At 36.7% G+C, this 14,648-nt stretch overlaps 1 protein-coding gene across 2 annotated transcripts; it reads left to right on the forward strand.

Annotated features, from left to right (window-relative positions):
• Positions 1–354: 354 nt before the first annotated feature.
• Positions 355–14,077, forward strand: LOC109184027 (WD repeat-containing protein 11). 2 transcript variants are annotated; one of them, XM_019334062.1, is made up of 20 exons: positions 358–1,578; positions 2,625–3,096; positions 3,860–3,947; positions 4,059–4,240; positions 4,454–4,590; positions 5,507–5,573; positions 6,705–6,834; positions 6,938–7,049; positions 7,894–7,969; positions 8,062–8,244; positions 8,801–8,961; positions 9,611–9,716; positions 10,363–10,567; positions 10,681–10,964; positions 11,076–11,197; positions 11,909–12,053; positions 12,143–12,235; positions 12,898–12,971; positions 13,438–13,491; positions 13,592–14,077. In XM_019334062.1, exons 1-20 carry the CDS (start codon positions 605–607, stop codon positions 13,887–13,889), a joined length of 3,963 nt encoding a protein of 1,320 aa, XP_019189607.1. In that variant the 5' UTR covers positions 358–604; the 3' UTR covers positions 13,890–14,077. The 2 variants fall into 2 exon arrangements, with proteins under 2 accessions (XP_019189608.1, XP_019189607.1); XM_019334063.1 differs by lacking the exons at positions 12,898–12,971; positions 13,438–13,491; positions 13,592–14,077 and having other exon boundaries at positions 355–1,578; positions 12,022–12,053.
• Positions 14,078–14,648: the final 571 nt, after the last annotated feature.

Genomic DNA, 14,648 nt, shown 5'->3' on the forward strand with positions numbered 1-14,648 from the left:
AGCGCCTTCTACAACATTGTTATTGATCAAACCATATTTAGTCGGTAATATTTTGATATAAGTTATGTACTATCTTAACATTGAATCAAATTTAATCAGTATATATTATAAAACGTTTAAGTATCAAACATGATCAAAATAAGAGTCAAAAATAAAATGTAAAAATATTATTATTACTATGTTATAGGTTTGTGATCTTTCTTACGTAGTTTATAAATTATTATACAAAAATCAAATTTACTTATTATACACTTTTAATTAGTGTTGGTAAATTTCTATAGTCACCCAAAAAAAAAAAAAAAGAAAAAAAAAAGAGTTGAATCTCATGTAAGGAGATTACATTTTTTTCACTTGGGAAGTGACACAACACCTATGTTAGCGGGGCGCTAGTAATGTTCAATTTTGATTTTCTTTTTCCTAATTTCAGTTTTCCCGGCTCTCTGCGGTCTTCTCCGGTTCAACCGGGCGGACTTGTATCCTGCTGAGGTGTCAACGCACGACTGAGACAACCGCCATGGTCGCCGTCACGTCTTTCTTCGTCTCCACCTGAGATCTCTTCCCTCCCTCCCAATTCCTCTTTGATCTCTGCAATTCAACTCCGACGATGTCGATCCAGCGACCGCTAAACGAATCATGGGACTGCATGCTCCCTGGTCCACCTTCCCGCAGCAACGGCGGATCCGCCGACCTCTCCACCACCGGCCTCTTGGCTTACGCCTCCGGCAGCTCTGTTGCCGTCGTCGAAACTCACTCTATGCAGCTCGTCACTGCTATCCCTCTCCCCCCGCCTTCCTCGTCCTCGGCTGCTCTCTCCCCCTTCATCACCTCCGTCCGGTGGTCCCCGCACCCGCTGCCGCACTTCCTACTCTCCTCCGACGCGCCCAATCAGCACCTCATTCTCGCCGTCGGTGACCGCCAAGGCCGTATTTGCCTCCTTGATTTGCGGTCGAAAACGCCTCTTTTGTTCTTCGACACTAATTCTAGTAACTCCAGTTCAAAGCCGGGAATCCAGGACCTCTGCTGGGTCCAAACCGGACCCGATTCCTGGGCCATTGCTGCTCTTTCTGGTCCTTCGCTTCTGAGCCTCTACAACACTTCAACGGGACGTTGCTTCTTCAAATACGACGCTTCTCCGGAGTACTTCTCCTGTCTCTGTCGCGATCCGTTCGACTCTCGGCGTTTCTGTGCTCTAGGGCTTAAAGGCTTCTTGCTCTCAGTCAAAGCTCTTGGAGATTCTGAAAATGATGTATCTCATAAAGAACTGCAAATCCGCACGGATACCTCGGAATTGCAGAAGCTAGAGAGGGATTCAACTGCCGGTGTTAATGGAGCTCCCGCATTGGCTACATTCCCAAATTACATAGTGAGCTCTGCATTTTCGCCCCACTGGAAGCATATACTATTTGTTACTTTTCCCAGAGAGTTGGTGGTGTTTGATTTGCAGTATGAGACGGCATTATACTCTGCAGGGTTGCCCAGAGGTTGTGGGAAATTCATGGAAGTGTTGCCAGATACAAATATGCAGGTTTTGTACTGTGCTCATCTTGATGGGATGGTCAGTATTTGGCGGAGGAAAAAGTAAGTAATGTATAACCGACATTAGTATTGGCTAGAATGGTAGATTCTTGCCGCTCTCAGCTGGTAATTTACAATGTCTAAAAAATAAAAAAAAAAAAAAATTTGCTTGGTGTCCAAATATGAGATGTTTAGTTGTTTACTCCCCAGAGTATGAATTAGGCAATGAACTATGTCATGTTAGCGTTTCCAAAAAAAAAAAAAAAAACTATGTCATGTTAGTGACAACAACTTGGTCAAAACGCTATCTTTGTGCAAATTGCTAGTTAAGAAATGGAGATAAAGTGACATGGAAAAAGCTTCATTGTACTTTTTTGGGAGAATTAGTTTTAAAATTATTATTTTTAGGGTAGTTGTATCATGCATGAATAGTCAAAGTGTGTTATTAAGAGAAACAACAGACTTGCTGCAAAGAGCATTTTATTGAGCTCTATACTCCTTGAGGCTTTTGAAGATCATTGTGTGAATACCTTTGGTATTTATTCATTATGCTTAAAATTTACACAAGCAAGGAGCTTTTGATTTTCCCAAGAATTCTGATGTTTCTAGCTGAGTTGATTATAAATAACTGTATAGACAAATAGACAATTACTTTAGTAGCTTATGCGTGGTGTTGGTCAACTATGTTCTGGAAGTGCGAACAATGTGTACAAAAATTAGCGGGACCAGATTAAGATTCAAATCCTGTTCAAGCCTATTCCCTAACAAGTCCACTGTATGTTTGCTGTTAATAAAATGAATACGGATTGTGGAGTTTACGGTCCCATACTATCTGGACTGGGATCTTAATGCATATATTTGGTTTTAGTAATTTTGGACATGACAATGTCCATGGAGTTTGTTGTGTTTGCACTTTGCAGGATGCATAAGATAATATTTTCCTTGACATGTATATTTATTCAAAATTGAGACTTTGTAACCCATCTGCTGTCTTCTTCTAATGGCTTAAAATTTTTATTTCATTTCCACATAAACTTTGCAAGGCTTTCCTCTATAGATTATCTTCTCTAAAAGACTTAAGCCTGTATTTACATTGCATATTTTAACAGAGGAGAGCAGGTGTACACCATCTGTGCTATGGAAGAATTGATGCCCTCACTCGGCTCATCTGTCCCTTCTCCTTCAGTTCTTGCACTTACCATCTGCCATTCAGATGCTACCCTCCAAAATATCAGCAAACTTTATTCAGATGGATGCCAATCTCTTGAATTGGACTTTGATAATCCATTCGATTTTAGCGATGAATCTCTTGTCATTTCTAAAACACCATTAATTTCTATTTCTGATGATGGAAAAGTATGGAAATGGCTCCTGACTGCTGAAGGATCTGGAGATACTCAAAAGGATAAAATACAACCTGGCATTGCAGTGGAAGTTAGTAAATCTCTAGTTCAGCAAAAGGATCCTCAGATGGATATTTTGCCTTCAGATAGTTCTATGTCAATGAAATCAAATGGTGCTATTAGTAACAGTGGCTGTTTATCAAATGCTGCTAAAAATGACAAAGAGGTGTCATTTAAGGTTTGTATGTATACTAACATATTCGTCCCAAAATAGTATTTTCTGTATCCCTTGCTCTTTTAAGTAAGAGACCTAGTAGAATTGCAAAATAATGATTATTGGTCAATCATTTGCCTGACATATACTGTTTTAACCACCATACTAAGAAAAACAAAGTCTAATACTCCCATTTTCTATTTTATGCTAGAACAACCTTGATTTTGCATCAAGTTTGTCAGGGAAAACTGAAAAGACTAGTGTTCAGAATTTATGGCTGAAGAAAATGATGGATAAGATTATAGGTCGACTATATTTATATTTATATAAGGAGTCATTCATAAGATCCTAATGCCTTTAGTTGATGGATGTGTTGGACTTGGTGATTTTTAAGAGCATGGTTACAGATGTTGTAGACTAAAAATTTGTGAGATATGTACTGATTGTATCCATTGGTTGAGCTGGATGTTAATTTTCTTGCTATATATGTTAAGGCTTTAATTGGGAGAAATATCTTTTAGCTTGTGGTGGAACCATGCTACGTAGTCTGGACTATCGTAGTCTGGACATAGTCCATTCTTTTTCTTTTTCTAGGTGGGTTGTGGCCTGTGGGTTAGGGAATCGTTTCCTTGTTTGTGGATGGGGTATTATTATGAATGCATGATAAATCATGACTCAATTAAATTTTATTGGCCTTCAAGACTCAAATAGATCTTTACATTTTATAAAGTTTCTTGCTGCCATAGCAATCATTTTGTAAAGCTCAAGGTCTAACCTATTTATGCAGATTAGCCTAGTTGGACAGCTTCATCTTCTTTCTTCAGCAGTGACTATGCTGGCTGTACCATCACCTTCTTTGACCTCTACTGTGGCACGTGAGTGTTGTCTATTACTATTTTGAATAGTTATTAAGTTTAACATGTACTAAGACCCTATAGGAGACTACTTTTTTTGTGTACTAAAAGTGGGTGTCTTAAAACATTAAGGTGGGGGAAACTCTCCAGCTGTAGCAGTTCCGCTAGTTGCTTTGGGAACTCAAAATGGTTCAATTGAGGTCATTGATGTTTCTGCCAATGCTGTCGCTGCTAGTTTCTCTGTCCATAACAGTGTTGTTAGGGGATTACGGTGGCTTGGGAATTCTAGATTGGTGTCGTTTTCTTACACACGGGTGAGAAACATGTTACTTGAGCTTTATCATTTTCTTTGGAACAATTAAATTTTAGCACATCTCATTTGTTGAGGTCTAGTGAGAAGCTTTTTTCAATCACTTTACTCATTTGAAGCAATGGGTTGCATTTTTCAAGTACTTTACTAGTGTTCCTCAGCGATCAGCGTTCATATACAAACTTTTATTACATGTTAACTTTGTTTTTTTCCCCAGGGAACGGAAAAATCAAGCGGCTTTACCAATAGGCTTGTTGTGACTTGTCTTAGAAGTGGGCTTAATCGAACATTTCGAGTTCTTCAGAGACCAGAACGAGCACCTATAAGAGCTTTAAGGGCCTCATCTTCTGGAAGGTTTGTGGAAGACCTAAATCTCTGAATATTCTTTCTGTTATTTACTGCCACTGTGCTGATTGATTGCATGTCTCTGCAAGGCAACTGATATTCTTCTACTATGTCAGCACACAATTAAGCACCATTGGTCGTGTCCTTTTTGAATCATATGAAGTTATGTAGTTCTCAAGAAATTTATCATTGTTATTATTTAATCTTTATTGCATTTTTTTTTAAATTTTTATTTATTTTTAAAAAGTAAAAGATTGCTACTGTACTATGTTTGGTCATTACTAACTTGGGAAGATATGACCTTATCATAGGCTTCATTTCTCTAGAACCACAATGATTTTTTATGCCCTTGAAAAGAGTGTCTTTGTATGGCTGTAGTCATTGAAGTGACCACCATCATTGAAGCGTCTCAGGCTCTCAGCTATGTATTAGTAGGGGTTTTTTTTGGTAAGGCGAGGCAAGCTTGTTAAGCGACCGGACGCCTTAACAACAATGCTTTGTGACATTTTTTCCTTATTGATAAATTACTATTCTATTTCTAATTTTATTTTTGAGACACTCGTCATGCTCTAACTCCAGTTATTTATCACTTCATAGTTGTGATTTGTGAAGTTTAGATGGTACACTGTTACGGGTTTTACGTTTTAGCCACTGTCCTGTAATATATTTATTTATTGGCTTACCACCTTCTACTTTTATACATCATTTAGTTCACTTTTCAACAAATTATTGACTGCATTCAGCTTCTTTTGTACATACTGTCAATTGGGGTTGATTAATTGGTTTTCAACAATAGCTCCCTTTAAACATCTCAAGGAATTAAAATATAAATTTCTGTGCATTGGACATTTTCTTTGCTCTTGCTGATCATAATTCTTGAGCAACTGCAAGAAATGTGTTCTCATAATTTGCAAAAACTATTTAGGTATCTTCTAATCTTGTTTCGTGATGCTCCTGTAGAAGTTTGGGCAATGACAAAGACTCCAATAATGGTACATCAGTTCATTCCTCCATTTTGTATAATAATTGTTTACAAGTTTTGTGGACTGTTTATTATTATTATTATTATTATCATTATTATTATTTATTTATTTATTTATTTAATTCCAGTGGCATTTTATTTGTTTGATTCTAGTTATCACTTTGGATCTTATAGTTTTAGATAAACAAATTGTTTTGGATTCTGAATGTTGAAATAATGAAGATTTGAAAAGCACCTAGTGAAATCTTTTCCTGCCCTAGGGAGTTGGTAACTTTTTTGTTTAACAAACAGGTTTATTGAATGAAAATAACACTTATACATGGTTGAAACTTTCATGTTTTGAAAACTATAAATGTTGCAATTGAGGGAACAGGCAAGTGAACAAATTGGGCCATAATGGATTTGGGTCAAACCAAGATTCAAAAGTTGAATCGAATTGATTAGCTAGTTGAACACTTGAACCCATATCATTATAAACTCTCTCTCTCTCTCTCTCTCTCTCTCTCTATCTCTCTCTCTCTAGTTTTTCACTATAGGAAACTTAAACTATAAAAATCATATTGGTTGTGAGGAGCATAGCATGGTTGGTGTTTGGGTATCATGAGGAGGTGCACTTGAGATTTTTGAGAATGCCATAGAGATTCCAGGGATAAAATTATTGGAGAGGAGGGAGTTTTTCTTTTATTCCATGGACAATTCTGTAGAGTCTCCCTGAAGTTTCTTACAACATTGTAGAGATCACCTGCATTTCCAATTTTGCAGAACCTACCTTCTTATTCCAAAATTGAGATCCTAATTGCCTACAGTTGTTTCGGTTTGTATTTTCATTCTGGCTTCACAGTTCCCAAGTCCCAACTGTTACTTTTGCGCATATCAAGTGTTTTAGATCATTCTCAATTTATAATTTTTAATTCAAAACTTGAAAATAATATTACATTGTTGTGCCTTTGCTGACGTGTGTGTGTGCGCGCAATACTGTAACTTCTTGATTGTAATTAAATCAGAGATTGATAGATCTTCTAGCTTCAACACAGTTCCTTCTTCTAATCTCGCTTATTGGCATTGTAGACTTCAATACTCTTCCATTTTTTGGTTGCTTACCTTGAGGTTGGCTCATATTGTATTGAATTTTATTATGCAGCTTAGATCATTAGCTCTGCCATTCACTGTACTGGAATGGAGTCTTCCAACAGTCCCACGTCCATCATCTAAAGATCATACAGCAGTGTCGGCTGAGACATCTTCCCCAAAGGCATCTCCATTGGACTCTAGTGAGCTAAATCTTTCTAATGAATTGTAGCTGCAGCACTTTTTTGAATGTTTCTTATTTGCTAGTGTGTGCTACTTATGCGGGAAGAGCAATTTTGATTGCAGAATCTGGTACTGATGGATCTCAAGATGAGTTTTCTGAAACTTTTTCATTTGCATTGGCAAATGGGGCGCTTGGAGTTTTTGAGGTTCATGGACGAAGGATCCGAGACTTCAGGTATGCATACTTATTGAAGTATAAACTACAGAACTTGACTGAGTTTTTGCCCTGACAATCAACTATTTGGTTGGATGAAACTTGTCAAAATAATAATACAGAGTAATAATAAAATAAGATAAAGTAATTGGTTGGATAAATTGGATCACTAGGGCGATATTGCACATTAATGCAGCAATTCCATAAAAACTTTGTTGTGTCATTTTGTGATAATGGTTAAGTTATAAAACTATTTTAACTCCATTCAATATCAAAATTTCGCCTGTTTTGAGGACTTTTTCAAGGAACATTATATTTAAATATAACTATCTAATCGTTTATGCACATTTGCCAATATATTATGTAGCAGTTGATTACAATGTGGGAGAAACAATAAAAAAAGTTGGATTTAGTAACCAAATGATTTGACTCAAGTGATACTGCGTGGACTGGTTTCAGTAGCATCATTTAACTTCCTATCAGATGGACAAATTCTTTTCTTCATCTTTCATTTGATTGCTGGTTCAATAAAATGAATTCAATAAACCTATAAATAGTTTTCATCACAAACTGAGTGTTTGGGTGTTAGAGGTTGCAGTGAGCTTGTAACTTGCCAAACCTTAGTATTTTTTCATCCAGTCGCAGTGAATTTAATATATTTTTCCAAATAGGGAATTTTCAGTTCATCAATTTCATTATGTTTAAAGAAATGAATTGTAACCAATATTATATTTTCTGCAAAATGACTCCTTTCTTTGAGTTGTGGGTTACAGAGGTGAAGGAACCTTTTCTTTATTGTGATCATAGTTTATGTGCCACTTCCTTGACTAAAACTGCTTATTTCTACAACACTGTCTACTTACAGACCAAAGTGGCCTAATTCTTCATTTGCTGCATCTGATGGATTGGTAACAGCCATGGCCTATCGTCTGCCTCACGTGGTACATTTGATATAGTCTATATATCTTAAACCTGATAATGCTTCTTCTTACAACATTTCCTAATTATAGGCAGTAATTGAATTACCATGCAGGTTATGGGGGACAGGTTGGGGAACATACGCTGGTGGGATGTTGTCACTGGCCAGTCATCCTCATTTAACACTCACAGGGAAGGGATACGGAGAATTAAGTTCTCACCTGTTGTTCCTGGGGATCGTAGCCGTGGGCGCATTGCTATTCTATTTTATGATAACACATTTTCTGTATTTGATTTGGTAAGAAAAACATTTGTATCTTCTGTTTTTATTTTTATATCCTTCATTTCCTCTTCTTCCCTGTCAAGATGAAGGGGGGTATGTATGATCAAATTTGTTATGAAAATTACATAACAAAGGCCAGTTAAAATGATACTCTTATACGCCCAATTTGGATACAACTTATAATAAGCACATTTAGTTATAAGGTTCACCATTTTTAACTGCCTTTTAAAAACTGTTTTTAGCTTATGCTTATAAGCTCCTTGGAATAGCTTATGGAGCAAACAGCTTTTCCAACTCTAACCAATCACACCAATATTAGTTGCATAATTGATAGAGTAATTGGTTTTTGATGCATAAAACTTTAACAAATAATTGATGCCTTAATGTATTTTTTTGACCTTCTCTTCCTGTTTTGTCAAAGCCATATATGAAAGATTAATTGGTATCGGACCATGGAAGTTGGAACTTGAAAGCATGCTTTGTGACATGCATCTAAACTTTCTTTACTTGAGGGCCCTAACATATTTCTCATTTTCTCAATTAAACCTTTCAAATTGTGTCTGATTTGCAGGATTCACCAGATCCATTAGCCAATTCGCTTCTACAACCTCAATTCCCTGGAACTCTTGTCTTGGAACTTGATTGGTTGCCTTTGAGAACTGCTAAGAGTGATCCACTTATATTGTGCATTGCTGGAGCTGATAGCAGCTTTCGTCTTCTTGATGTTAATATGTATGTTTTGACAAGGATTTGAGTTTGCTATGCTTTCTATGTTCTGTTATTCCTTTTATCTCATCCTGCTCCATTTGTGTGATACAGATTGGGTAGTCACATAGTTTAAGGGAAATTTTGAGTGAGATATTATACAAAGAAAACGTAAAAGCAACAGTTGAGTTTGAACTTCGTGAAATCATCACATCACTATCATTTTTGGGTTTGAATTCTTGAAAAATGTATATAAAGCAGCATTACGTAAAGTGTCCAAAAAGGGAAAGAGAGTCACACACCTTTGGACTGAAGTAGTGTGATTATATCCCTTTTTTCTCAGTATCTATTACTATGTGAAATTGTGAATAAATATAGAATTTCAAAGTGACCTTATTAGTCACATCTTATTGCTGATTCTAGTAGGGTGGGGGAACTGGTTTGCCATGTTCTAGTAGGGTGTTTCACAAGAATGACAAGTTCATGGTTTTCTAATTTGTTTATGGGAATTACCAAATTCAATAGTGAGAAGAACTTTGATTTGGATTCTCTTAATGCAGTTTCTTTAATCCTTAATGCATCATTGACACATTGTTTATTGCTTATTTTCTCCATTTGGTATCTCTAGTTCTTGGAGTTGCAACATCTTATTTGCTGTTGGCTTTCATTTTTGCAGAAATGATAACAAAATAGCTTATGCCCCCCAGGCTCGATCAATCAAAGAGAGATACCGGCCAGTGCCTTTGTGCTCTCCTGTACTATTACCTACACCACATGCCATGGTAAGTTCGTATATATCAATGCTCTCTCCCAGATTCTATAGTATACTTTTTTTTTTTTTTTTTTTTTTTTTTTTTTTTTTTTTTTCTTTCGCCATGTCTTTGAGAACATAAATTAACATAGGTTGGTAGCAGATAGTGTCCAGGGGCACACTTTCTGGTGACCAGCAACTGAATCATTGTGCGGATAAACTAGCTAATCTGGGTCTGGTAGCAGATAGTGTGGTGTAACTATCTTGGAAACACCCCAACTGCCTCCAACAAGTTTTTTTTTTTTTTGCGGTGGGGGGGCTTAGAATGGATAAGAACAAAAATTTTCTATATATTGTTTTCTGCTGTACCTAAAAAAAAAAAAAAAAAAAAAAAAAAAAAACTAACTCTGAATCCAAATGTATTTGGGTCAATGCTATGAAAACTAATAATGTTTTATAAATGGATTCAGTAATACGTTGTGATTGATTGGTGTTGTACACACACATGGATTGAATACATATTTAATACTTAGCACAGTGCAATAAACTTGACAAGCACTAAATTTCCTCTCCTTTTTCTGGAATGTTCTTCCATCTCAATTTGAAGAAGCAGCTGGAAAATAGCAATCATCCAAGAGCATGCTTATTTTTCTGCTTGTTTGTTTAACTTATTACAGGCATTGCGGACAATCTTACAGCTGGGTTTGAAGCCATCATGGTTCAATACAGTCAGTACAACAATGGACAAGGGGCATTATGAAGTTACTGCAACTCCCTCTTCCACTAGTGATCTTTGCAGTTACATGTTGCATTCCCCGCGCATTGGCGACTCTGTAGTGCCAGAAATGCTTCTTAAAGTATTGGAGCCTTATCGTAGAGAAGGTGTGTACTGCTCTATGTTTTAGGAAATGTTTATTTGAACATTTCCATATTTTGGTCATAACTTGATTGGTAGTAATTGCAATTTATTTCTATTTCCATTGTTTGTGCTCAAGGCTGCATGCTTGATAATGAGATGGTGAAACTCTATGGTAGTATAGTCAACAAAGGTTGTGCAGTAAGACTTGCTTTTGCCGCTGCCATATTTGGTGAACCAATGGAAGCACTTTTCTGGCTGCAATTACCTAATGCTGTTAACCACTGGATGAAGAAGTTGGTTAACAAGTCTCCAACAGTCTCTCAATCTACATCAGCTCCGGAACTTGATGAGGCAACTATGCTTAATAGGATATCATCAAGGGGAAAAGTAGCCCCTGGATCAGAGGAAAGGAATGTGGTGGTTAGTCATTTAACTTGTTCACAATGAATATTTGACACTTTAAAAGCTAGTTTCATTATGGCTATGATTGCCACAATGTCATGCAAAGTGAGCTGGCTATCTCTCTGGCAGGGTAAGAGTAAATTGAAGTTGATGGCTTTTGAAGAAGAAGAGTTATTGAAGTGTGCTAATGAGCGTATACCTTGGCATGAGAAACTGGAGGGTGAAGAGGCTATCCAAAACCGTGTACATGAGTGAGTGCTATCACTTAGCTACTCCTGATTTTGTCATTTATATTGTTTCATTTTCTATGTACCAAGGACAATGCTTTTATGAGTCCCTTGGGGCAGTCAGCTTAACCCACCAAACACTATAAATTCTAGACGTGGGCACAATTCAGGTGATATACCACCCAAAAACCAAAATTACTGATCCAGACATCTGGAACCCAGAGATTGTAAACAGAATCTACCCTAAATTAAGTAGTTTCAGGTGATGGGTTTCATTTAAACAATCAAACCCAAAACCCTCATTTATAAATAAAAACCCATGTATATATTTCAAAATATAACGCATCTCTTATATATGGGGCTCACGCTTAAAATTCTGAAACCCTTTTCTTTCCATGCCCAATTACCCATTTGGTAAATTTGTAGTTATTGAACATTAGAAATTAACTTCATTCCCCCAATTTTTTATTTATTTATTTATTTTTTTTTGGGGGAGGGGGGGGGGGGGGGGGGGGGGGGGGGCGCTTGGGGGAACCTTTAGGTATAAGATAAATTTACAAGAAAAAAAAAAAAAAAAACTTCTTCGCAGTACATTGCCCTGCCAAAGCTGCCATGTAAATATTTGCCTTTCCTAATACATGTTCTTTTTGGCAGTTGTTCTGTAATTCATTAAGGATTTGATTTTTTTAATCACCTGTTTAGCCCTAATATTCTGCTATGCTTGTTCATTATCAGACTTGTGTCTGTTGGAAACTTAGAAGCTGCTGTTAGTTTGCTACTTTCAACTCCTCCAGAAAGCTCATATTTTTATGCAAATGCATTACGTGCTGTTGCTCTTTCATCTGCAGTGTCAAAGTCTCTACTTGAACTTGCAGTGAAGGTACTTGCTTCTCTAACTGCGTCCTTTTATGCTAGACTTTATTTGGATATTCATCTCATACTTCATCACTTCTTGCTATACTTGCACAGGTGGTTGCCGCAAATATGGTTAGAACAGACAATTCATTATCTGGCACACATCTGCTTTGTGCAGTTGGGAGGTATCAAGAAGCTTGTTCTCAGGTACCATGCCCCCATTTGCTCATGTAACAGTGCGGAGTTTTTTTGCTTTCGAGATCATGTTAAATTTGGAAGAAATCTTCTAAGTTTTGCTATTTCCCAGTAGAGCATTCACTGTCACGTGTCATCATTCTTTATGATTTGAAGTTGGAAGCATGTTGATATTTCTACCTACCCTTCCTTTAGACCTTTACATCCTGTCATGTTCATGATTTCACATATTGGTGGCAACTGTTAAATCTCTTTCATTTTGGACATTTCAAGAGGTATTGGCAAGGTCCTCCGTTAAAAAGTGAGGACGGATCACAACGGCCCATTACAGTTCATCAATGGTTGAGGGTTTTAGAGAAAAAAAAAAACACGCGGCCAATTTTATAATTATTGCAAACTTTCAAGTTTGCAATATTTATAAACTGACCTTGCTCCTTTTTACCTTATTTTTCTGCAACCCTCAACCGTTGATCTATCCAAATGGATGGATCAGATCAATCCTCACTTTTTATCTTGGGAGCCTGTTTTCACCTGAACCCTCCCATATATATATATATATATATATATATATATATATATATATATATATATATATATATATATATATATATATATATTTGATATTGATTTCTGTCAGATATTTTGAGCTGATCTTTCACTGTTCTCTGTGACAGCTACAAGATGCCGGATGCTGGACAGATGCTGCAACATTAGCTGCTTCACATTTAAAAGGATCTGACTATGCAAGGTTATTTACTTCTCTCAAGTTTGTATGAATGATTGAATGGACATTGAAGCTCTGAATTGCTACTATTATTAGATTCATAAGTATGATGTGTCAATAGCCTGCATTATTTACAGTCTTCTCATGGTAATGCCTCTGCATGTAACCATGTGCATGCTTATCTGTTAGACTATAAATTTCTTACCATATCTGTAGTGTCTGGTCTGCTTTTCCTAATTTAGACAAGGGACAAGAACCAAATGCTGTCAAGTACACTACTGCACGGAGGGAACACGTTTTTTGATAGTGTCAGCAGCATATAAGATGCTAGCTGTCAAAAAAATCCACGGAACCTTTCTTGTTGGAAAGTTTAGTTGTATGCAGTTGTTTGACTTGCACTCACTAGAGATTTGAAAGTCATGTCTGTATTCATAGTACTAATTGCAAATGTGTTTGGAGTATTCTTACTTTTGTGTGCTTTATCCTGAAGGGTTTTGCAACGGTGGGCTGAGCAAGTGCTACATGCTGAACATAACATTTGGAGGTACAATATTTTCAGTGATCTTCGATTTTCTAATAGTTTTGGATGCTCCCTCCTCAACTCTTCTAGATGTGTTTCCTTAACCTATCGTGATGGTTTGCAGGGCACTTATCTTGTATGTCGCAGCTGGCGCATTTCAAGAGGCATTAGCAGCACTGCGTGAGGCACAGCAACCAGACACAGCAGCAATGTTTATTCTTGCTTGCCGTGAAATACATGCTGAACTGGTGTCAAGTTTGGATTTGGATGACGAAGCTATAGCAGCAGTGAAGGATAAGTTGGTTAACTTGCCAGGAGTGAGTCCTGAAAATGTAGACGCGATTGCGGTTGTTGAATATTATGGGCAATACCAAAGAAAACTAATCCATCTTTGCATGGATTCACTACCATCCTCTGATTAACTAAACTTGACTCCATACCTTTTACTTTTATTTAGGTTGGTAAAGGTGGTCTCTTCGCCTTTCTTCATATATTTATGATTAGTTCTGTGTGGATCCAGAAGGTCTGTAAATGTACTTTTGTATTTATTATATTGGATGAGATATCCATTCATTGATTAAATGAACGCATTTTGGGAAACAATGTTATATATTTTTTGTCAATCTCAACATCTTTGGCTTGTGTTGCTTTTAGCTTCTCTCATCTCAACAATTCAGCATTCCAATCTTTCTTTGTTTGCAGGCCTTTCTACAGGAATCCAGTGCCCAGTGGTGCTTCTGCTGCTGCCGCAATCAAAGATTTGGAAAGTGTTAGATCAAATGCATATCATTATGTCAAAAACTATAGTTAGTAGGGAAGATATAATTTTATTTCTTAATACTATCATATATTTTTGAGAGCCAAGGTGCTACTTTGAATCTTTATAAGCTTTCGCCAACAATCTCCTTAGTCACATGGTGCTGGACAGCAAATTATATCGTCAATCATAACCAACCAAAACATTGAATCAAAATTCAAAATATTCAGAAACTTTGACTTTCATCATTGAATCAAAATTCAAAATATTCAGAAAGTTTGACTTTCATTACCAATTTTTTTTTTTTTTTTTTTTTTTTCACACCTGACACCTCTAGGAGGCTGGGTGTAAGGGAAAAAATAATAAATAAAATTGAAAAATGTCTGGAAGATGGACAGAAACTGGGGAGTAGAGACACCTCTCC

This window comes from Ipomoea nil, unplaced genomic scaffold, assembly GCF_001879475.1.
Source record: "Ipomoea nil cultivar Tokyo-kokei standard unplaced genomic scaffold, Asagao_1.1 scaffold1237, whole genome shotgun sequence".
NCBI lineage: Eukaryota > Viridiplantae > Streptophyta > Magnoliopsida > Solanales > Convolvulaceae > Ipomoea > Ipomoea nil.